Below are 25455 nucleotides of genomic sequence, written 5' to 3'. Positions count from 1 at the left end.
TGTATGATAGAAGTCACTGAAGTCAGCTTTGTACCAGGAGAAAAGGTGTGGTTGTATAATCCCAGGAAGACCAAAGGAAAGTCTCCTAAGTTGTCTTCTCCATGGGAAGGCCCATATGACATAGTGGATCGTCTCTCAGACGCGACTTTCCGAATAAAATGTGGTTGGCGAGGTAAGCCAAAGGTGGCGCATGCCAACAGGCTTTGGCATTATCACGGTCTAGGACATTTCAGTTAATTTGCTATCTCCTTTTGCAAATGCTAAATTTGCTGCAAATAGTATATCATGGTAAGTGCTCATAACTTTGTTTTTTAAGCTGCATGGTTCTACTATCTGTGGTACACTGACTATATTCCCCCATCTCTCTGTTGTTCGGCACAACAAGTCTGAGTCTAGTATATACTCCTTTATTGTAGTTAGTTCTTCTTGGTTTCACGAAATGAATTGTTCTACAGAAATCTATATCGGGGGACAAAAACCGTCGATCCATTCAACAATACAGCGATAAGGCGATTTAAGTGTCGGTAAGTACGCGTACTGTTTTTTGTTTGTTTGTTTTGTGTTATAGTAAATATTGTTTTACACTTTCCAACACGTATCCCGTCTCGTAATTTCTCACAACTTAGAATTCAGTTGTTTAGTGAAATTCAGATGACTTCACAAATTTTGTGCTGGTCCTCCCTTTATGAAGCGGACCTATGTGATACTTGCGTGAAAATCGGTTTATGTGAGAATACCCCATAAGAAACGAGATGAAACAGAATCTCAAATTGTTGTCATAAAATATACGTTTTTTATGTTATTGATCATTGTAAACATATTTTGTTGTCTTTACGACTGAAATTTTAATAAGTCAAGTAATTTTTTCTGGCCATTCTTTATTTATTACGTCATAGAGCTCAAGGGAGAAAAAATACTATGAAATAAAGTAAAACAAACACGAAAACGTATGTGACGTCACAAACACTGTTTATGCGTGACCAGAAGGATGCGCATGTCTGCAAGGCTACAGTAGCATTGTTAATATTAAGGCCAGTTGTACCACTTTCAAGTACGTTTGATAATTGTAGGTTGTGTACTTCTCCTAGTCCTAGAAAATTGTTTTCATAAATATAAGTACATTAGGAAAGACGACCTCCACTGACTGATTTCGAAAAAGGAAGTTCTGTAATGGCACTTAAAACTAAAAGAGATGAGTTTTCGTAAGTATAATCACTGTTAATCATTCATAATTAGTATTATTCCGTAATTTTAATATTTGGAATTGAAGCTTATCACACAATATTATTATCACTATCAGGATTGTAAATACTAAGCTATTAGTGAGTACTACTAGTGCTAGTAGTGCTGAGACAAGTCAGTGAGATTAGAGTAGGATTAGGTATACTAATACAGGGTTTTTGGCTTTTAAAATACTGTTTATGTTTCAAAATCAAGGTTATGCCTACTTCAGACTCAGTACTTCACAACTTAGAGAACTCATCCAAACCGACTTCATTAACAGATTTTTTAGGCTAATCGCATATGGTCAACGATGCAAAGACTTAAGCAAATAAAAAAAAGAGGCTGGAAGCTTATTTTCTTTTTCGTAGTTTGGGGAAATGTCTACTATAATAAAAATAAAAATGTGAGTCATAGTTATTGAAAATTTAGCTGTACATTGTTTTTCTTTTAGTATGTAAAGATACAACTATCATTGGAATAGAAAAATATTAAGATGTAACGTGTAATTCATTTGTGAATCTTGTATAGTGTAAATATGTAAGACTAAAAGGTTTTATTTCACAGTTTGATGCTTTTTTTGTTATATGAAATTAAATATTGATTTTACATGAAAAGGTAATAAAATTGTGGAAATATTTCAAACACAAAGTGATATAATTTAACAAGTTGCATTAAGATGTGTTATTTTGTATTACGTTACTGAGTGAAGGTCAGAGGGGGCTGGATGGTTAAAGACAGTGTATCTAAAGGTATTTTGTATTTTCCAACTACTTATTTTAGGTTATCATGAAAAGCTTATGTAAATAATTTAAAAACTATAAGAACTAAATTTTGAAAACTTACCAAGTATTCTTAAGAAAGTTTTTGATATATATATATATATATATGTGTATATTTATTTATTTTCAGTTTAAGTTTTCATGAGAAGTGAAATGTATATGATGTAAAAACTTCAGTAATATTGAGTAACTGAAAACCACAGACATACATGTACGATTAGTCAGAATATGACTTAATGTATCATTTCCCAGTTTGTGAGTTAACCTTTTGAGTGAAATCTAAAATGTCAAAGCCAGAATATTTTTAAATGTTTCAGAAACAAGAATGTTTAATTGAAGAAAATAATCAAATTATTATATTATTTAATTTGCAATTCATTGCTTTAAATCTTGTGATGAATGATACAGTTCAATAGAAACGAGTTGATCATGAAGGTCAAAGGAGTGGGTAAAAGGTTTGTAAAGTAACATTAATGGGCAGCTTCTAAAATGTTTTGAAGGTTGTAGAAGAAAAAGAAAAAGTACACATCATGCTAGTTAACTGTAGCTAGTTCTAGCAAATAAAGAAAACTTTGTTATTTATTGACCCAAGTTGTCGAAACACACAGGCCACATGCAAATAGCTGCTAAATAAAGGTAATCATGGTTGACATGAAGTTCTGGAAATTTTTTCAGACCATATGATAATAATAATAATGCTTACCATTTTTACTGTAACTAGCAAAGATATGGAATCTATCATTTAGTTGCTCCTCATTGTTTTTTGTATGGATCCCTGGTTAGTCCTCATTTGGAGTATTGTGTTCAGTCTGGGCTTCTTACCTTAAAAAGGAAATTGAAATGTAAAGGATATAAAGGAAGGTTACTATGATTATTCTTGGTTAAAGTCCTTAAAATTATTTTCTCTTCAGAAAAAAAAAAGGAGGGTTAGAGGAGACCTGATCGAATTGAAATAGATTGACTTCAGGCATGGTAGATGCAACAGAATTAGAAGAGTTTATTGATCTTCAGTGTTCAACACTTAAGAACTCATGACTGGATATAGAAAGATAGGTGTTATGAAGTGAATGGGACAGTGCTGTCTTTCAAATGTTATGAGTTAGGTTTAAACCAGAGGAACAACATTCCCAAATGTGTTTGAATAAGAAGTTATGGAAAATAGATACATTTGGGAAGGTAATTGTAATAACTAGGCAAATGGTAGGCAGAATATGGTGACTGTTACTGGCTCCATGCCTCAGTGTTACCAAGATAATGAAAATTTTTATTTGTAAATTACATGCAGTAAAGTAGAGACTAATGCTAGACAATAGAAAATGTACAAGTTAGCACAGAAATTGTGAGTTTTGTACTGAAGTAGACAGAAGTTTTTAATTCATATTCTGCTTGAATATGTAACCTAAGTATGTGGTTATTTAAAAGAAGCTTGATTTATATAGATATTAGTACAGATACTATAGAACAGAAACTTGGAAATTAATTAAAATTTGCTATATTTAATGTGTAATAATGAAGGTCATATAATGATAATGTTGAAGCCCAAGGCAGTGAGGGTTGTGGAATACAATGGATAAATATTTGGTGGCCTTGGCAGCCATAGCCCAAGGCAGTACAGAGGTTCTGGAATCAGGCCAAAAGTAATGAGGAAATATACTACTGATCTGTACAGTTTTAATATGTGTAATTTAAAAGTAAGTTATAAATAGTTTTGTCTTGATTAATATAACATAAATGTAGTGTGAAAATTCTGTAGTGTGACTTGTACATTTGTATTGGTTATTTCTGTTTTGGCTAATCTGTGTTAACAGATTAGAATTGTAGCTATTTTTTTTGGGTGATTGCCAACAGCATGATAATTGTTTTTGAAGATAGCTAATATTTCTTTGTACTTAGTCACTGATGATTAGTATGCCTTGTGTTCTTAACTGAAGTCTTAAAATAGTGTCATTAGTAATTAGCTAATTTCATATATTTGGATTGCTTTGTAATTTTTTGATACATCTACCAGTCTAGAGATGAGATTTATAACAAAATTTTTCATGTTATTCCAAAACTGCTTTTCTTTCATCAAAGTAGAATTTAAGGAATTTTTTTTCTTAGCTTTAAAAGTATTAATCAATTTAGAAATCACTTGTTCTGCTTGATTAGTATAACATTGGCAAAAATGTTGTTGGATTTCTCAATCACAGTTTCTTTATCTCTTAAGTTCCCATGGATATCTTTTGAAGAGCATGTTATCCTTGACTCTCATTCTCAATTTACATGAGCATGATTAAAAGCCTTCACACCAAAGTTAGTTTTTTTTTATCTAACAGAATGTCTTAGTTACTCTTTGCCTTAACAGTTTCTATTTTTTTTGTTTTAGGCATTTTTAATTATAATTATTCCAGTTTAACAGTAAATTTACATACTCTTCTACATTTCATGTTTTTTAATTACCAATAATTGGTTTACATTGTTCATCCAGTTTGTAATAGGCTGTGGTTGGAATGTAAATTTGATCAAAGGAATAAACATTTTGTGCAAGTTCAAAAATTTCTTTAGTCACAGTTGAAATAAAGACAAAGACCAAACTATTCAGTTTCTCTGACATTAAGTTCTTCTCTAATAATGAGCTGTTACTATGTATTGCATAACTAGTCTGCTTTATGTTTCTGTTGACTTTGACAATTTGATTATGAAGCTTGTATAAAATTGGTATAATCATTGTTGGTTTTAAAAAGCAAGACTGCAAAAGAGGTTAATGATTACTATAAAAAACTAACTTTATAAACACTGTTGAAAACTTGTGTATATAAGATTATCATTCTCACAGTAATATATTACACTTGTTATATCCTGGTGAATAGACATTTCACTGTAATAAAAATTACTAAATACCTCATATCATGAAATGGTTCTAATGGTTGTAAAATAATATTACTGACAGATTTTGTTTTTGCTAATTCTTTCTACATGTGTATATCTTAACCAAAATTGGCTGTTTTGTAGCCTGATACCAAAGATCGTCAATGGTGGTATTGCAGGAATTATTGGTGTTACTTGTGTCTTCCCAATAGACCTAGTTAAGACTCGTCTTCAGAATCAACAAGTTGGACCAAATGGCCAACAGTTATATACATCAATGTAAGTGAAAGAAATATATTTCTTTTTATATGTTTGCAGTGATCTATCTTGAGTTGCATTATTCTCACATTTTAGAGATGTGGGACTTTATTAATCTCAAGATACACAAATGTTATTTATTTTATCATACTTAAAAATTATGTATTATATTTTTCATAATAAACATATATAGATACAAGGAGTAAAATGTGCATGAAATTTTAATTCTTCATAAATCTAAAGAAGTTTTATTGTAGTAGTGTGTACAGCTATCACTGAATTCCCTAGAAGTTTGTTTTCCAGTAACACAAATTATATAAATTTATTTTTTGTGATTAGGTTCAAAATGTTGTTTTGTTATGTAAATAGTTTTTGGATATTTTACTATTTCTGCAGACTAGTTTATGCTTATTTGTGTTGATCTGGTGGTGTACATATAGACGAAATCCTCCATGTGTTAGTTCACTTTGAGTAGAAATTTCTTGAAATGTAGATCAGATGTGATTAAAGCTGGGTGCTTTGTGGTATTTGCCAATTGATTAATTGTAAGGTTCATTAATTGATTATTCTCACATGAGACTTGGATAATTGGTATAATCAAATAGTAATACAGTACTGCCTGATTATAATGCTACCATTAGGAGTCATGTGCACTTGAGAGTGATATAGGTGGGGGGCATTATAACCTACTAGTCAAGAAGACATGCTGAACAAGTATCAATTCAACAGACTACTAAAGCAATCAAATAAAGAAAACTACTATTTATTTACATAGGAAAAATAGATATAAAAAGAACACAGATAAGGTAAAATAAGATCCAATAATATAAGATAAAAACAATTAGCATTTCAAATATGGTTACTTCCTCCTTTCACAGTTACAGATATTCTTAATTTGACTGCCCTCTAGTGCTCAAATTTTTGTTTGCCACTACCCTTGAACTACCACCTAATTCCATGTGTATACTATGTGGTTCAGCTGCATTTAAGCATGCAAATTAGCATATGATAATCCTCCACCGATAAGAGTGCATCACACTCTCCTATTGTATCTAATTCCCTCTATGCAGTTGAACCCATTCTTCACTTCTTTATTTGGCACGACAGTGTTAAGACCTAGTGTCATTTTTTTTTTCTCCTTTTAGTGAATTTTTAAAATATTCAGTTACTGATTTTTACATTTTAAAGTATTGTTTATAATCTACCATAGAGTTGGATTTTTTTATGTGATTGTGAATTCTATTTCTCACTCAGTTACCAGTAGTCATTCATTATTTTTGAATTTCCCAACTTAATATTATGACTACAATGGTTACTGATGGTACTGGCACTCAACAGCCTGTGACAATGGCTGCAAGTGAAGCATTATCGGAAGAGGAATTGTCAGCTGTAGTTCGTTGGGAGATGGCTTCTTTCACGTTGGGTCAATAGATCTCCTGATCTACAAGTAATTCTACCATTATTTGAGGACTTTGATCAGGATTATATTATACAGACTTTAACAGCTCCCCCCACCTCCCATTCCTTTGCTGTGCAGGCATGTTCTCTTCCTGTTGAAGCACCTAGACCCCAGTCACCATTTTTAGATTTGATATCACGGGTATGTTGTATTTTGACTTTTTCACCCATGTCACTGATCCCCCCCCCCCTTCCTTATTAAATGTAGCACCTAGTTCCGAATTTTTGATTTCTTCCCTTCACTTGATATTGGGCTCCATGCTGTATGTTTTGCAAATCACTTACCTGTGGGGATTAGTGTGGTGCACCCTCCACATACTGCAGAGACTCATCATCATCATTCAGCAAATCCATTCTGAATGGGCAATAATTCGATTCAGTTCTTACTCTTAGGAGTTCGGGCCCTGATACTTCATTATTTTTCTCAAATGTAAATTGCTCTCCTCCTTTTCTCCTTCACAACACTCCATTATTTGTTGTCCATTCACTGTTGTACGAGGCTTTCCATCATTCTCCCAAGGTTGTTTTTGGCAGAAGCTTGTACTGTCCTACTCACCAACTTCTTCAGATTGTCTTCATCTGCTGTTTCCCTCCATACTTAGCTCCTGTGTTGCTGGGATCTCTTAAGTTGAGATGCTTTGTTAGCACTTTTCCTTCTCGACTTCCTTGTGACATCTTAGATCAGCCCGTTTTCTGAAAACTACAATCTTTGGTGGGCTTTGAGATACTTTGGAGTCTTGTGTAGAATCTGTTAGATAGCATACTTCCCTTATTTACCATTGTCCCAATCTCCTCCAATTCCCATTTCATGCCCTCCTCCTTCCTCTCCTTTACTGGTTCCTTCTTCTTGGGCCATGTCAACATGTCATAACATTGTTCACCGACGTCCTGTATAATGTCATCATTATCAGTGACTGCCTTATGGGAGACTTACCACTGACCCTTGGATCATTAGTTTTGTCAGAAAGACTCTCCTTTCTTTTTCTCACACCTCCTATCTTTTCTCTCCCCCCTTAGGATCCCCCTTTCCTGCTAGGGTCTCGCAGAAGCAGTTAAAGCCCTTCTAATCAAGCGTACCATCGGACAGGTTTCTCCTTTGCTCCCAGGATTCTTTTCCCAACTTTTTGTCATCCCCAAGATGATCAGGGATTGGCATCCTATTAACAGTCTATCTTTTCTGAATTGCTTCCTCAACATGCCTCTGTTCACATTGGAATTCTGACTGTCTTTCAGATGGGCTTTTCTTCCAGGTCTTTTGATGAGGAGAATCGACTTGTCCAATACTTATCTTCAAATCCCTATTGTGCGGGCTTCATTGTCATTTACTACTTTTCATCCATGAGAATCACATTTATAAATTCTGAGCTTTTTGAGGCTGGCATTGGCACCCTATGCTTTCTATCAGGTGGTCCGGTCATTTGTCCAATTCTTTCAGGGATTTCCAATTGTCTCTCAGATAGGCTTTTCTTCCAGGGCTTTGGATGAAGAAATTCAATGTATCTGATGCTTATCTTCACGTTAATATTGTACAGGCTTCATGTCATTTTTGACATTTATAAATTCTGAGCCCTTCCTTTCTGTCAGGTGGGCTGTTTATTTGTCCAATTCTTTCATTATTGTGGGCTCATTTTCCATCATTTTATGGATGACTGGCTTCTTCTGGCTCCATCCTCCGCAGTCTTCCTCATGCACCCAACTTATCCGCAGAGAAGCTGATTGGGTGGGTTGGTTTATCAAGGTGGAGAAGTCCTTTATCCACCACACTCAGTATCTTGTCCATTTAGTGGTGTTTTTCAACTCTCATCTCAGGGACAACAAGACAGTGGGGGTACCTATTCCTTTCACCCATCTGGATGGCCATGTCTTCACAGATGCCTTGTTGTCAGGATGTGGTGCATTTCTTTTGATATTTCTCCCATCACCCTTACTGCTTGGGTTCATCAGGTTATCTGTATTGAGTATTCCTTCCTTTCTCCTGAACCTTGCCAATTGTTCTGTGTCTTGTCTCATCTGATCTGTCACCTCCTACTGTCCTTGGCTACTCATTTCTGTTGCTCTTTGGAAGAGATTCTCCAGGCTGGCATATGGACTACTCTCCACACCTTGGTGTTGTGCTGCTTTACATAATAAGATGGTTTTATGCTCGGCCAGATTGCGTCTTCTCCTGTAGCTATTCTCCATATGTCGGTACACCTCTGAATGGGTAAGTTATTTTGTTTCAGTTCTCCATATTTTTCAGGGAGCTACCTTACATGTTATGGATCTAATTATGTGGTGAGTGGTGCTTGTCCAGGTATACTGGTATCCAAAATCTGCACCATAAGATCTATAAGGTCTGTCATACTCACTGTTGAGATAGAGTTTTCCACAAGACCACTTGGAAGTTCTTCCTTGCCATATATTGTGCCATAAATATGTTTGTACCAGACTAACTATTCATGGACTAATATGAGTAAAGCAGGAAGAGATTTCTACCCATCTCTAATGTTCCTTAGATTGCCAAAGTGGGAGCGGTCTGATGTTTTAGTCCCAATGCTACCATTCTGGACTGGATTTTTCTGTCTATTTCGCAGTTTGCCTCCTCCATCTGGGAACCTTCCATCCTACTACCATCCTACTACAGACTGGATGTTACATACCCAATGTTGATTAGTTTTGGACTGGAATTGACCCTCCACATTGCATTTCCACTTTCCTGATGTCGTCTGGCTGTACATTCCTGGGGTTTGTTGTTCCAGGTTGTGTTGGATTTGCACATATGTTGGTTTAGGTTCTTGGAACAAAGGCTCCTCTTTGCTTCTGGTTCCTACACCTGAATTGAATGGTTGAGGACCCTCCTCCTGCCAGTGGCCAGTCGAGTTCCTTCTGGTGCAACTGGTGTGGAATAGAGTTAACCTCCTGATTATAGTCCAATGTACCCTAGCTACTCCACATATATTTCTCTTCCTTTGGATTTGGGATGGATCACTTGATCTGCTCTTTGATTGTGACACAACACCAGTTGGCTCCACTTAGGTGAAGAGTTTACCTAGTTCAGATGTGGTACAGTTTTCCTTGGGTGTTTTCTGTACATAGAGGTAACACACTCCATGTGTGCTTTTCAGATGCTTTTGAAGGGTGGTTATCTAGGCAATTTTACACTGGTCCCTCCACCTGCTCAGTGTGGGATTCTATCTGTAACTGTGAGAGGAGGTAAGTAATCATATTGGAAGTTAATATTTTCCTACATGGAAAATGTATTTCTGATATATACTTACCTCCTGTCACACTTCCCACATGTCCTCCCTACTTCAAGTGCTGTTTTTCATGCCTAATTTCGAAGTAAAGATTGAGTTCAATTGCATAGAGGGAGTCAGACACAATAGGATGGTGTGTTGCACTTCCATTGGTGGAGGGTTGTCACATGCTAACTTGGATGCTTAAATGTAGCTGAACAACATGGTATACACATGGAATTAGGTAGCAGTTCAAGGCTTGTAGTGAGAAAATATTAACTTTCAATTGATAATTAAAATCTTGCCAAAAGTGAATAGGCATAATACTACTCTAAACCTGCTGCAATTAATGACATGATATTTTTGTTTCCTTCTGACAATGACCAGTAGCTTGGTTTCACCAGTAAACAATTCTTGGAACTCCTTCCCATATGCACTTAGGACTTCCTGTCTTTTTTTTTTCCTCTTATTTTGTCACAAAGTGTAATGACTTTAGCCTCTGAAGCCACATGGCAATGTGGTAAGCAGCATATGATATTAAATTTTTGGGAACCAAGGGATCACAACGTTATAGCTGAGAAAGTGTTATAACCGATAGCTTTATAGTGAGGCAGTACTGTAATCAAAAATACAAATTTCAATTAGCTTATTTTTGTGACATTAATCAATTATAATTTTTATTTGTCATTTATTATACATTACACTGGTTAATGCAGTCGGTGCTTTTAGGTAATCCAGTTAATCAAGTTAATTGCCCAGCTTTAGATATTTTAACAGTAATCAGTTGCATATTCACACTTAAATGATTCTTATTATGGTTTAAACCCTCTACTATGAAAATATTAGTCTAGTCATCAACAGATACATTTTATTTCCTTACATGATGTCTGAAGATTTTGTACTATCTAACTTTATTTGATTACATTTTCTCGTACAGTTTAAATGTTACCATTTTTTTCTATTTTTCTCAACAGAAACAGTAATTGAACTTCGAAAATACCACAAAAAAAGCAATAAGTTTCAGATAATAAATAGACAGTTATTTTTCAACTTAACTTTTTAGCAAAAAAATAATTGAAACACAGATTTTGCATTTTTGTTGTAGGAATTTTTTAAGCTACTTTGTGAGAGTAATAGATTAGTTGAGTGTAATTGCCTAGTTCTGTATATGAGCAGTATGTACATTGTGCATGTGATTTTTACTAGATTTATATTTGATATACACGTACTTCTTTCAATCTTATTTTTAGTCAAAACATTGCATAATCACAGAAAACAAAAATAGATTAAATAATGTTAACATCTGTAAAATTGATTTAAAAAAATTGGTTGTGTTTAAAGTGGGGTAGAAATTGGATATAACATTTCATACAAACTGGTATCAGTAATGACATTTGCAAGTGAATAGTTTTATTCTCGTTAACAGCTATTTCATGAATTTTCATGATATTTTATAACTATTAATTTTCATGATATTTTATAACTATAATTATTTTCTAAACCCATGTATCTGTGGGTAAATGAGATGCTCAGTGTGATTATTATTTAATGATAATACTGAGTTTACTCAGGATTATGGGACAGTAGGACAAATTTGAGACAGGAAAAAGAAATCGCAAAAAATATAATAAATAAGATTTTATTTTATGTTTTGTATTATTTCTATGCAACTCAAATGCCCATCATTGTAAATTATTCTTTTACTGACCAGCTTAAAATTGTACAATGTTTTTAATTATAGAAATAATTAGATTAGACAACCAGCATCTAAGAAGACATTTTACTGTTGTAATTTTGATTGGTGAGAAATAAGTAATCACAAATTAATGGTTATCATTATTTTTCTAATTAATTAAAAAAACGTATGTTCACAATTCATATTCCTTTGAGCAGGAATTAAATTTTCAATACTAATTTATACCTGTTATGAAGTTTAACAGTTGTGTTTAATAACTAACAATGTAACAATTTTATCTTCCAAGTATGTACCTGCATAAATAAAGTGGTTTGTCTGAGCAAGTTCTTATTAGTGAAATTAGTATTTGTTTTTTATCTGCAGGATTGATTGTTTCCGGAAAACCTTCAAGTCGGAAGGGTTTTTTGGCATGTATAGAGGTATGCTTTCTAACATTCTTGTTTTTTGTTGTAGAAGTTAAAGAACTTCTGTTAGAAAGTGTTAGTATTTTTTTGTAATTTAATGAAAACAATGTAGAAAGCTGTTTAGTAATGAAACAACATGGAAAATATTTTATTTTGTGATTTATATTAAAAAAATCAAGTATTATGAAAATGTACAATGATCAGTTTACTTCCTATTCTAATTTACTTGTGCTTTTGATCTTATATTTATTATTATTTTGAGTTATTGAAGACTGAAATACATCTGTTTTGCAATTAGTAATTGATAATTTTTTTTAGTGTTTTCTGTATAACATACAGTTTTAGTTAACATATTTTTTGTATAAATAACTACAACTGGATTCATTTTCTAAGCAATTTAATGCTTGCTTTTGAAACTGATTGTGAACATAATATTAAAATTTTTGTTTTAGTTTTATGTGATAATTTTCACATAGTACATTATTTTATAAAGACATTAATAAAGATATCACTTCCAAATATGTATAAATAATTATTTTGCAACATAATTATATAATAAAAATTCTTATTGTAAAATGTTTCTTTAGATATTTTCAGTTTACGTATAAAAGAAACCCTGTTAGTCTTTTGTATTTGTAACAATGCAGGGTTCAGTTAATTAATAATAAGTTAGTACAGCATAAATATTAGAGTTCATAAAATATTAACTATTTTAAAGAGCTTATGCAGTCTTATGGAAATTTTCTTTTAAAGTTTCACTTGAAATAGGAATGACAAATCATTTTACAATTAAATGATTTTGTGTTTTGTAGTATATTTTTCATTTTTTGACATTTTGTTGTTTATTTACAGTACAATCTATATAAAGTAATTGTTTAAACATTTCAAAATCTAAAAAGAGAGGGTTGCTTTAGTTAATATCAAGATTTATTTTGCATTCAAGTTTCTTGTGTAAAATAAAAATACTCTTTTAAAATATGGATCTTTTAATTATTATTTTCATATTGATTATTTGTAGAATAAAACTGTATTCTTAACCAATATTATTTGGTGGACCCAGTTGGGTTCCTAGCTAGTGGGTTAACAGATGTCCTTTTTCCAGGTAACAGCACAAGCAAACGTCTCTCTCTGACCCTCGAACCCCCCAACTGTCTGCTGTACAGAGTAAGGACAGCACACTCTGTCCTGTTTTGATACTAAGAGTGTATGTGGCCCTCTGCTTGGGCATTTGTGTTTAATTTGGTTATTAACAACTACCTATAGCGGTAGGATGAAACCAGATGCAGACTTCCTATCAGATATTTTCTGTGAAATTTATGGAACAGCTAGTAACATTTTTTTCTAGTTTGTCATCACTGGAAATTTTATTTTTTAAAATGTATACATACTGTACAAGGACATTGCATAGCTAGTGAAAAACTTGTAAAAGAAGTATTAATTTTTTTTACAAGTAGTTTAAAGTAACAAATGCAGTAATTGACAATTTTCTGGTAATATAATTTTCTTCATTTGAATAACTTGGTAATCATATTTGCATGTGCTGTGCTTAGGTGTTTTTTGACTGTGGTAAATAAATTGTGAGTTTCTATAAAATCTTTTCTTGAACGCCATAGAATAATCAGAAAAAAACAATCACAAAATTAGATATTGTTACAAGATGTTATTGAAAAACTTCCAATTAGTAGGGGTGCTAATTTATTGAATACACATAATGAAGGCTTGGGGAGCTGAAAAATGGTGTTTTTCTTCTACAAGGCAAATTAAAATCCATGTTCTTAGGCTTCATGTAACGATTTGTTAAGTACTCCTAACTACAATATATGCCATACACAAGGAATGTTAATAATTGATTAGTCAATGGTACATATTTGTCTTGTAAATGTGTTACTTTTAGATAGAGTTCTTATTTATTTTATCTTTTGTTGCAGCTGTGAGATAATAAGCTTGTACTACAATTGAGCTGTTTTGCATAAGTAGAACTAAGCCATATATTGATTAAATTGGATTGAATTTTATATGTTCACAAATCACATAGTTTGTCTATCATTTCATTGTCAGCTCTTGTGTATTTTACACCAATTCTATATTTGCAAAGACATTCGTAATATTTTGAAATTAGATGACACTGACAGATAAGGCTAATTGTTTGCAGCTAATAAAAGAATATAAAAGAACTAATGTAAATACGTGAACATGTGATAGAGGAAGATCAGTTTAGAGGTAGATAGCAAAATAGTTTTTTTAGTAAATGGTCTGAAAATCATATAACCACCATTTAAATGCTTATATAAGTTTATGATTAATTGTTAAATAGAAATAAGTGATTATGATAAGCCATGTTAATTTTCAAAAAGGTAAACAAGTTTTTATAAAAACATTTTTTGCTTTTTTTTCCTGTATTTTTCCAATGTACTTTTGACCAGTAGGCTATTATTGCTTCAAGTGTTAATGTATGTAAGTGATTTAAAAACTTTCAAGTCTTATTGGTTTTATTTATATAGTGCCTTGATCCTTGTGGATCTTTTCACAACCAAATCAATCTCTTGTGCCCTCCATATTCCGATGTATATCTGCAAAAGCTGATTCTATGGTGTATAAAAGCTTTATGGACATAAATAAGTTTAATAATTAATCAAATTTTCAAATAAAACAATTGTTATTGAATGAACATCCTATCTTTTTTTTTTTTAACTATAATATGGAAACTATTTTTACCATTGCTGACCCGTTTTGGAATGCTAAGAGAATCCTGGAGATCAACGTACTATAGGTTGAGAACCATAGGTATAAAGTTCTATAGAGGAGACCTGTGGAAAAGTTCAATTCAAATCCATATTTTTTATGTTTACTTATAGTGTGATAATTTAATTTTTCTTGAAATTTTATCATTCTCACTGTAACCCCTTTTGTGATGGGTAAGTCAAAGTGCATGTCGCAACTTTTTACAGAGTTACATTCAAAATCTAATTAAACCACTTTGTTATAAATGTATACGAATAAACTTGGCATCAAAACATAGTTAATAAATCAAATTGTAATATTACATAAGTTTTAAGTTCTTCATTTTATATAGAAATATTGAACTAATCCTTAGTCCCCTAATATGAGAATTGTGGCATTTGTTCTCCAGGACTTCCCCTTCTCTAATTTATTTATCACCACACTCTGAAGTATGGAATTTAACATAAGTTACACATTGTAATATAGATATTACTTATGCAAAGTCTAATTTATATATCCCTCTATCTTATTTGCTTACGGAGTCATAAACTAGAAATACAGACCCACATGCCACACCTGCCTGTCACTTCCTCTCTTTCACAAATTGTCAAAAATTCTCTGACTACTATACTATATTATACTATATCATTTACAACCAATAGAAATGCCGAGTTTTAATCTATCAAATGATATATAATGCTACATTGTTTCCATTTAAGAATTTTGTGAATTTCATCTTCAGTTTGAAAGTTTATCTTGTGTTGTTCAAATTGAGCAGCAAAGGAAATTGTCTTAGTTAGAAAGCCAATTAAATTCTAATAGTTATAGGACATTGATTGCTTTTTGTGTGTTATAATTGTGTTCTTAGGTGCATTATTTAAATAAATATAAATTTAGCGTACTAGTATTATCGTTACATAAAATTAGGTTTAAATTTCATCGACAACCAATGGCAAAGATTGTTACAAATTGAAAAATTAGAAACTTGTTAGGTTAGATTAGGTAATATAATGACAAATAATAAAAACATTCTCCACTAGATATGCTTGCAAGTAGCTCGTGTGTTATGTCATTCAATATGGTAATGTGAGTTACACGTTCACAAAGTGATTTATTACTTGTATGGTGGGATTATTAGTTAGACATGGTTCAGTGGGCAATAAAACAATAAGCTTAAGTAGAAAGCTATGTATACTGTTACAATCCTTAAGCTATTTGGGATAAACAGTTGTAGTTTTCTGTTACAATATGCAGCTGTTCTAGATAGAAAAAAAGGGTAACTTAGATATATTTATTATTTTTTATGGTGGTTATAAGGCTGGTCAAATCAAGTCCATATAGAGTTAGGGGAGAGAAAATAATACATAAAATATAAAGTTTTACTGAAAAAGAAAATGTTTGATATTTATTTATTTATTTATTTAGGAGGTTTTAATGGTTATGTAAGTGAAGTTAGAAGATGTTCAAATGAAGAAAAACATTTATAATCTTAACCTGAAAATCATCTTGCTCTAGGAGCAGTGTATATACTGATTCCATATATTAACAAACAAATCTTTAGGAAAATTACCTAATTAAAAAAAAAAACAGATTTTTTTTTGTATAAACTACTTGTATTGTTTACTGAAAGCTTGCTAAACTTATGAAGTTACATATACTATATTAAAAGTTATAGTATGAAAACTCTGATAGTTACTTTGTGTTTACAACATCGGTGGAATCCACCAGCTCTATATAGAAAGAGTTAATGAAATATCTAAAATCCATTCTGAATAAGGATGCCATAGACATATTTTTATTTTCATAATTGTTTAGTAGTTTCAGTAACAGACTTGTATGTCAGCTTGTAGCTGTGCAATCTGTCATTATTTTTTTGTTTTTAATCAGTCAAGCATGTCTTTTGGATGTACATGGCTAAACTTGTCAGTTATTTATAGAAAAAGACTGGGCTTGAACTTAACTTTTTTAGACAATAGCATATGTTTTCCGGGTATTTTAATTTCACTTGCAAAAGTGCCAGCCATGATGGTAAACAACAGATTTATGTATGTTGTAAGATATAACTAATTCCTGGAAGCATTGTCTTTTGAATTTGTCATATATTGTCAAATTTTATGTTGTTGTTTGTTATAGTAATTTAATTTCCTAATATGAAACAAAGAAAATAAAGATATCATTTTTAAAAAACTTAAACATTTCCTGAAAGTGCTGCTATTACTTGCTAGTTTGAACTTGAGGAATCCTGTTAAAAATGCCCAAGAACAATGTGCAACAAGCTACCAGAGAAGAATTACTGCAGTGTGGTATTACCATAAACATTGTGTTTGCAACTTTTTTTGTTAATCTTAACTTGTCTGAATATTCATAATCATGCCTGGATTATCAGCTAACAAAAAAAATTGTCTGTGCGCTATGATGGTCACTGGTTAAACACTAGAACCCACTGGTTTGTTTTGCTAGCTGTGCCACCTCTGATTTACTGTAAGGTCTTATAGGATTGTTACTTGACAATAAAAAGATGAATCTTAAGTATAATTTTTGTACACTTCTCCTCTGATAGTTGTAACAGTCTTTTTAAAAGAATGATTATTATTTAAAGTACAACTCAATCATGATTCTAAAAATTGTAAAATTTGTACTGCTGAGTAAGTTTACACATACCCTTATTAAATGTCAATTGCACATTCATGTCGTATATGCTCAATCATAGGTATTGTAATTTATAATCACTTAGTAGCAGTGAATTACTAATATGAAACTTAGTATAAAAACTGAGTTGACTGGTAGGTCATGTTGAAAGTCACAATTAACTTTGTAGCCAAGTGAGATGCAAGGATATGTGGCAGATATATTGAAAAAGGAGTACTTATATATTAGAACATCTTGTTACATATTAAATAGCCAAAGTACAGTAGGAAACCAAAACTTTATTTACCACAGCCTTGGCTATAGTGTGTGTGTGTGTGTTAAACTAATTTGTCTATGTTGTTTCTAACATCAAACTAACAGGCTTGGATTAGCAGAAACTTTCTAAATAGTGAAATGCTTTATGTGTATGTCTTCATATCAGCCTAGTGTTGAAATTATATATTGTCATTAGGAGCAATCTGTGTATTGAAATTCTACTTTCCATATGAAAGCTAATTTTAATACATTTATGGACTAGAACATATAGAAGGTGATCAACAAAATATTTTCATAGCATTATATTTTATAGACAAAAAACATTTAGAAGAAATTTAATTTTTAGTGTACAAAGTATAATCAGGATTAGAAGGTAAAAAGCTAAGATGAAGAGCTATAACAAGTTTTTTATTTAAAGTTGAAAGAATATTTGTGAAGGAACAGTTCATACATATATTAGGGAAAAGAAATAAAATGCAGTAAATAATTTTAATTTGGGTGGAAAGTTAGTTTTATATAGTTTGCATTATTTACTAAAGTTATGTTGGACATTTATCCTAAAATATTTATCTAAAAATGCTCAATTTTAGTATAATTATTATATTCCATACTCTTTTTATTCCAAAAGCAATTTTTAAATAAAAGTTAGTATTCAAAGAAAAAATTATTTTAATATTTAGGTTTTACATGATTTTATCTGGTTTGCCAACCAACAAATTTAAAAAAACACACTTAGGCATGAATATAATCATGCAGAACAGCATTCAAAACAGCCAGCATGAACAAAACTAGACTGAACTGAATATTGAAATGAAGTAAAATAATAAGCCTAGTTTTTAAAAAAGCTCAAACATAATTTTATAAGTATTGAATCAATTGATCTCATTGAAACTCCTTCGCGTATTGTCTGCAATATTTATTTCTTGATAATTAATGTGTGTGGTATTGCATTGGAATAGGACTAAATAATTTCAATTCAATCTTTCTTTACTGATATTGTTTGTTTTTCCAACAAGAAAATTGTATAATTGTATTTCAACTGTACGCATTGTGTATTGGAAATCACTGATCAACAAACAATTCTTTGATAGCCAAGGGATTATACACTATAAGACTTAATATTTATATATTGTGTTGCTGCATTCTTTATAAGAAATTGTTTTACAAACTGATAAGCTACAACAGTTATCCTATATTAGGGTGTATTTGTCAGATTGCAAATGCAGTATTTTGAGATTGACAGGTATTTGATATTTTTGAACAAAATATTGTAAATTAATTGATACTTTTTACATGAATAGTATTCTTGTATGCTGTTATCAAACAAAATTAATTGATTAATTCTACAGTATTAAAAAAATCTGAATGATCGTGGCAACTGGATCTTCGAGTTGAAATGCTCTATTATTGTAACCATTGTTCATATATATTTAGTAATTTTTATAGTCATATCTATGCAAGACATCTTCCCCACAAATAATTACATTTAAATTTTTGTAGGAAAAAAAACCTTATTAAAGGATAAGATTGTATCTTTATGATTTTAAAGATTGTCAAGTGAAAGCTTTTAACTACATGTGTTTAACAAATCAAATGTGGTTTTCCATTTTAATTGGTAAACCTTTAACATCTGAAACCACATAATTTGAAAACTACTTCTTATCTTATAAAAAGCCATATTAAATATGCTGTAATTTCGATTGATTAATTAATTGATTAATTGTTGTGCTCATTAATTGAATATGTTCAGCTAACAGATTATTCTTACAAGATGACTAAAAAATAAACAAACACTTTGATTATTCTTACATGACTTCACTAAAAATACAATGCTACAAATTGGATTTTGATACCTAAGGTGGCTAAGGCACAAATAGCCCATTGTGTAGCTTGGTTTTTAAGAACAAACAGATATATTGGCAAATTTGATGACAAGAAACCCACAAGAAATTAATCACCCACCTCTGTACCATGGTTGCTCTCAAACTCACATTTGTAATTTGATTAAGTTATCTAATTATACTTAACATATAATGCTGTTTTTCAGGTTGAAAAGGATGTGCCAATGGAGTAGAGTACTAAGTGGCTGGACTTTTGTTCATTTCTTACATTTTTTAAAGATTTTGTTTGTTTGTTTGAGTAGATGAGAAAGTTGTATTATTTTTAATGGAATTGTTGCTTTGTAGTGAGCTTAATTTCAGTCTAGTTTTGCTTCGTAGTAACTGTTTTGAATGTTTTATGTATGCTTTCATGCATTGATATAATTTTAGATCTAAAAGGGTTAATATTTAGTTGCATTTTATTTCATTTATGCTAGCTCTGTTGCTTAGTTTTCTTAATGGCTAATCTGTCTTGTATTAATTTTCTTGATGTCCCTGCTCACTTCTATATATAAGTGTCAGGAAAAGGATATTAATTAAAAGGTGGACTTGTTTATATGGTTTTTTTAAGTTTTAATGTTTTTTACATGTAATGTATCTGAAGAGGTACTTACACTTTTTTTTGGCAGATTTTGTTATACTTTATGCAGGCTGCCCAATTCAGTTTATTTTCAAGCAACAAAAGTTTAACTATTACAGCAGTGTATAGAACATAAGAGGCAGATATTAGTAAAATCTTGTATAGGTTATAAGGTTCTCATCTACTTAAATATAGATGACTTATAAGCATGATACATGTAGTTCAGTTAAAAAGTATAAAAAGAACAATATACACAGCTGTTTTAAGGATTCAAGATCTAAGAAATACAGAAATAGCACACCCTAATAAAGAGAAAACTTGCTGCTTTTTATCTATTATTTGTTTTGGCACTTGCCTGATATTCAAAAAGGAATTTGTAAATTTTATATAAAAAGGAAACTGTGTAATCTGAAATATTTAATGGTATGTCAGTGTTTTTACAATACTATGAAGAAAATAGTCTCACTGAAACTTTTTGCATCTTAAACTATTTTTAAATTGTGTATCCCTTGAAGGATTTATCTCTCTTTCGTATAATGTTGTTAAATGAAAATGCCTGATAGTAGAGTACATGTTTTCATTCATCTCTTGTGCATGTACATTTACATATTGCATTTTCTTGCACTGTTTAACTGTTAATTCATCTTTGTTGCTTTAGGGTAGTATTCTTGTACTTCAAATATAGGAAGGATCTACTGATGTTCAAACAATAATTCTTGAAGTATTGTTAACTTTAAGTCTTTACACATTACATACATTAGTTTGTGATTTAATTATAAGAAAAGCTGTTTATTTATATAACTGAAACACTGTTCACATCACTTCTATTACATATATATATATATATACACAATGATTTTGTGTATTGAATGTAGCAATATTCAAACTAATCCCTTTTCTGCTTTTTTTACTAACAAAGTTAGTGATGTTTTTTAATTTACTACTTATTAGTTGTTGTTTTTTGTGTAAAGATATGAACTAACAAAAATCTTGTGCTGGATACAAATTCTTCACTGTTTAACAAAATTTATCACTGCAGGTTATAGTTTTTTTTTTATCACTATTAATGATATTTCTTATTATAGACTAAAATGTTCTTAATGAAGTACAGTTGCAGGCTTCTTGTAATATACTCAACATAAGATGCTAAATGTACATACATCACATTTTTATGTTGTGCATGATATTTCCATAATGTTTTAGATTACATTAAGCTAATCTGTTGTACTTAAGTGTACTAATGGTATTCTTTGTGTTAAAGATGCAAACGTGAGACATTTGATATGAAAACTACTTTGGTGACTAACAAATCTTGTTTTTTATATAAAATAGTGCCTTTTGGGCTAGAATTTAGAACTTTGAGTCTGCACTTTTAAATTTACGAATTATTTGATAATTATGATAGTCAACAATAAAACTGTTAAGTGTAACTTTATGTGTACATTCTATATAATTCACTGAAATTTTGTTGCTATATATTTTCATCATAAAATAAAATTTTTTATAAAAATAATTGTTTATAATAGTGAGACATTATATGGCATTTCTGTTTGACTTGCTTTTGTGAACCTTAAAGTATATTCAGCAGTGTAAGGATTTGAATCCAGCAAAACCAGAGTTTTTTAAAGTAAAGTGGATTTAATTGAAATTCTTTGTGTTTGTGTGAATGTAGATTTTTGCAAGTTTAAAGCATATTTTGAAAATGAATGTCTTTTATTCAGGTTCAGCTGTTAATATCCTGTTGATAACTCCTGAAAAAGCAATCAAACTTGCAGCAAATGATTTTTTTCGCCATCATCTTGCTACTGAAGCAGGGTATGTTTGCATAAGAACTTGCATTGATATTTGCATTATGATTGTTATTGTTCAAAGAAATGTCACATTAAATTCAAAGTAAGTTGGCCCGGCATGGCCAGGTGGAGGTGGCTAGGGCGCTCGACTTGCAATCTAAGGGTCGCAGGTTCGATTCCCTGTCCCACCAAACATGCTCGCCCTTTCAGTCGTGGGGACATTATAATGTGACGGTCAATCCTACTATTCGTTGGTAAAAGAGTAGCCCAATAGTTGGCAGTGGGTGTAGATGACTAGCTGCCTTCCCTCTAGTCTTACACTGTTAAATTAGGGATGGTTAGTGCAGATAGCCCTCGTGTAGCTTTGCGCGAAATTCAAAACAAACAAACAAAGTAAGTTACTTTTATTTTAATTTCATGTGCTTTAGAGGACTAGGTACTTATGATCATAAAACAGTAGCAAATTTAACAGAAAAGAGCAATGCTGTTGCTGGATTTCCTTATTTAAATGTTTCTTGTTTTATAAACTAGTTATTTCAAATGTAATATCATTCTTTTAAGACCAACTTGTGTGATGTAGTTTAGAATTATTGTTCCTTGTTTCCAGGTATGTCAAAGTTAATTTACCAATATGAACAATAAATGTTTTAAAGTGCATGAAGTTTATTGATGTAACAATCTGCAATTTGAGCAGCTAATTTTGTAATTTAATATTTCAGATTTTAAGATAAAATGTATTTGTGCAAGAAAAATTATTTTAATGTTAATAAACTTAAAACTTTGTTAGTATTATACACTATAAACTGGACTTTTTATGAGTGAATATCATCAAGGTCATTGTAATTTCTGTTTTTAATAAACATTCTATTTTATGCAACATTACTGATTAAAAAATGTTTTTTTTTCTTTAGTCGGCTACCACTGAAGCGAGAAATGATTGCTGGAGGGGGTGCAGGTTTTTGTCAGATAATTATTACAACTCCAATGGAGTTATTAAAAATTCAGTTACAGGATGCTGGTAGAGTTGGTAAGTACGAAGTACATATTTAGCTCCTATTAGATAGGAAATAAGATTAATTCAGAGAATGAAAGGAACAGCTCATAAAATAGAAAAGTAAGACTAGTAATTTTTAACACACTATTCTTACCTTGTTCTCTAATGTTGTATGTCAGGTGATTGGATGAGCCCTATTGATAAGGTGTACTCTATCATGGTTTGTCTGCAAATCAGTGTATAAGAAAGAGGTTTTCTGCAGTTTCTAAAGGTCCATGATTGTCTATGCCTGTGTACCAGGAGTACCATTACAGGATATTTCTTTTTTTTGCTCATCAAGCTCTATAAACCATGACAATTCAAATGGAATATACCTGCTATTACGAAAAATTGTGGTAGAGAACTTTTGAAGATAGACTAAGGGAAAATATAATTAGGTAGATTTCTAAGGTGCAACAAATGTCAGTGTCCCAGTTGACTGGTTCCTTTTACATTAGTCAGGATTAAATTATTTTGAACTGTATGGCAGCAGATAACCAATCCAAAAATTCTTATCCAAGTATACAAACAGAAAAGTGTGGCTTTTGTTGTGCTTAGAGTACAAACTGAAATACTTTATACATATGCTATAGTCTGAAGAGTTACATTTCACCAAATTCTACACTGATGGTAATGTAAAATATGGAGAGAACACAAGGTAATAGATGCTGGTTGTATTTTGTAAATGTTTAAAAGTGCAAGTTGCAGGTGGTTGTATGTGTGTGTGTGTGGAGAGGGGGGGGTACTCTTGTGGCAGGTGTTGGTTTCTTTAGAATGAACCTGAACTTTTATTTTTGTTACCACATTCATTTTATAGTGAAGTATTTCCATCCTGATAAACTGAGGCTTTTCCAAGATGAAGATGCAATAATTCAACTTGTTTGTATTGTTCAGATTTGGTTCATAGAGTATGTCAGTCATTTCAATCATTGTCCTTGGCCAATACAGAAAGTGGATATCAATTTAGTTGAATTTTCTTTGGATAAACTTGTGAAACTATGATAAACATAAGCTACTTAACAAATTGATTAACTTGTATAAAACAAATTTAATGTAGCACTTATTATCTATAACAGATATCCATTCTTATTATTTATACTCTACTTTTCTACTTCCCATTGTAACCTTTTAACGTAGTTTACATTATTTCTGTGACAAACTTTACATGACATAAAACCTAACTTAGGCCTGTTATTGCTAGAATCTCAAGGTCAGCGTAATGAAGAAACCTGGGATTTTTGAATTTCAGCTGTCAGTTATTTTCCTTGACTTAAAATATTTTTCATTGTTCCAGGCAGAGCTCCACATTTTGGTTGTTGTTGTTTTTTTATTTATGTAGCACTACACATGTAGCTTCTGTTTTCTTCTTTATGCCACATGCACTTTTTCTGGTCTTGTTCTTTTTAATCATTTGCTTACATGAAACCAATATTAACATAATAGATAGAATGAATAGCTGACTCTTCTGTATGTTCCTTTTAGCGATTGAAATATTATTTTTATCTTCTCATTCACTTTGAAGTCATTTTTAAATTCACTGGGATTTTGAAACTTAACGTTAGTTTTAAGTTTCCACTTTTTTTGCAAAAGATTTGGGAACTTTTTTTTCAACTGCTGTTGTCCAAACTCCCTGAATATTTTTGGAGTAATCACCCCTTATTTCCAACCTGGATTGTTGATTTTTTTATTTTTTTTGTAAATATTTTGTAACTTTTTTCTTTGTAGGTTTTTAATAGTTCAGTGTGTGGTAGGCTTTAACCTGTTACCTGTCATGGCCATTTTATCTTATCATGAGGGCAAAATCACATTTGTGAATTTAAAAAATTATAGAGAACTTGTCTTTTTTGGATTTCAGATTTTATGTTTGCAAATAGTAGCATAACATTCAATTATTTGTACAAAAATGTGTTATTTAATGGAGTTTAAAGTGAAATATAACAAAAAAAAATCCTAAAATATGTTTGAGGCTATAAATAAGCTCCCTCTAAGAAGAAATTGTTTTCAAAATTTAAAAACAATTTTTCTTTCCACTTCAGTGCTGGTCCTACCATCTATGATTGGTATCTAAACCATTTTGTAGTGTGTTTTCTTTATAAAACAGCATCTGGGTGTGTTAAACCTCAGTTGTAAAACTTTTAGCCAATCCTAGTTGAAGGTGTCAATTTCAGTACCATGTTATTCCAATTGCTGTATTTCACATTTGACAAATCATAGGATGATAAGCAAAAAAAGTGAAATGTTGTCCTCTACATTTTCAATATGAATGTGGGTGGTGCATATTATAGTCACTGCCATTTTATGTAGAGGTTGTATTTAGTATTGGTCAATAGCACTTTTCTATAAGCCTTAGAAAACTTTCATCTGGAAAAAAACTGCATGGGATGTATGTGACTTTTATTATTTTTCTATAGTAGCTTAAGTCATGCTGTATTGTATATCTACTTATATTAATCATTATATTGAAAAATTAACTCAAAATAGATATATTTTTTTAGGAAAGAAGTTGATCCACAATAGTTAGGGTTAAGAGCTATCGAGTGGTGAGTGCAAGGTCTTTACATGAATTAGGCTTAGCACTTTGAACTGAAAGAGTTTGTGATTTTTTATATTCTTTTGCATTTAAATTAGTAGTTTTAAGTTCAATAATTTAGCATAATTTTATATTT

At 31.3% G+C, this 25455-nt stretch overlaps 1 protein-coding gene across 4 annotated transcripts in view; it reads left to right on the top strand.

Annotated features, from left to right (window-relative positions):
* Positions 1–1003: 1003 nt before the first annotated feature.
* LOC106467788 (mitochondrial glutamate carrier 1-like) overlaps positions 1004–25455 on the top strand; it is a 53399-nt gene continuing 28947 nt past the window's right edge. For 2 of the 4 annotated variants that reach the window (XM_022395978.1, XM_022395977.1), the window contains exons 1-5: positions 1004–1202; positions 4995–5129; positions 11841–11896; positions 21688–21781; positions 22668–22783. In XM_022395978.1, the coding sequence (XP_022251686.1) occupies positions 1171–1202; positions 4995–5129; positions 11841–11896; positions 21688–21781; positions 22668–22783 (433 nt within the window). In that variant the 5' untranslated portion in view covers positions 1004–1170. The remainder of the gene's footprint in view (positions 1203–4994; positions 5130–11840; positions 11897–21687; positions 21782–22667; positions 22784–25455) is intronic. The other 2 variants (XM_013928166.2, XM_022395979.1) reach the window with 2 other exon arrangements.

The sequence above is a fragment of the Limulus polyphemus genome, unplaced genomic scaffold (genome assembly GCF_000517525.1).
Source record: "Limulus polyphemus unplaced genomic scaffold, Limulus_polyphemus-2.1.2 Scaffold2739, whole genome shotgun sequence".
NCBI classification, from domain to species: Eukaryota; Metazoa; Arthropoda; class Merostomata; order Xiphosura; family Limulidae; genus Limulus; species Limulus polyphemus.
Note: the sequence above shows the minus strand (reverse complement) of the source record. Positions and strands in the feature narration are given on the sequence as shown.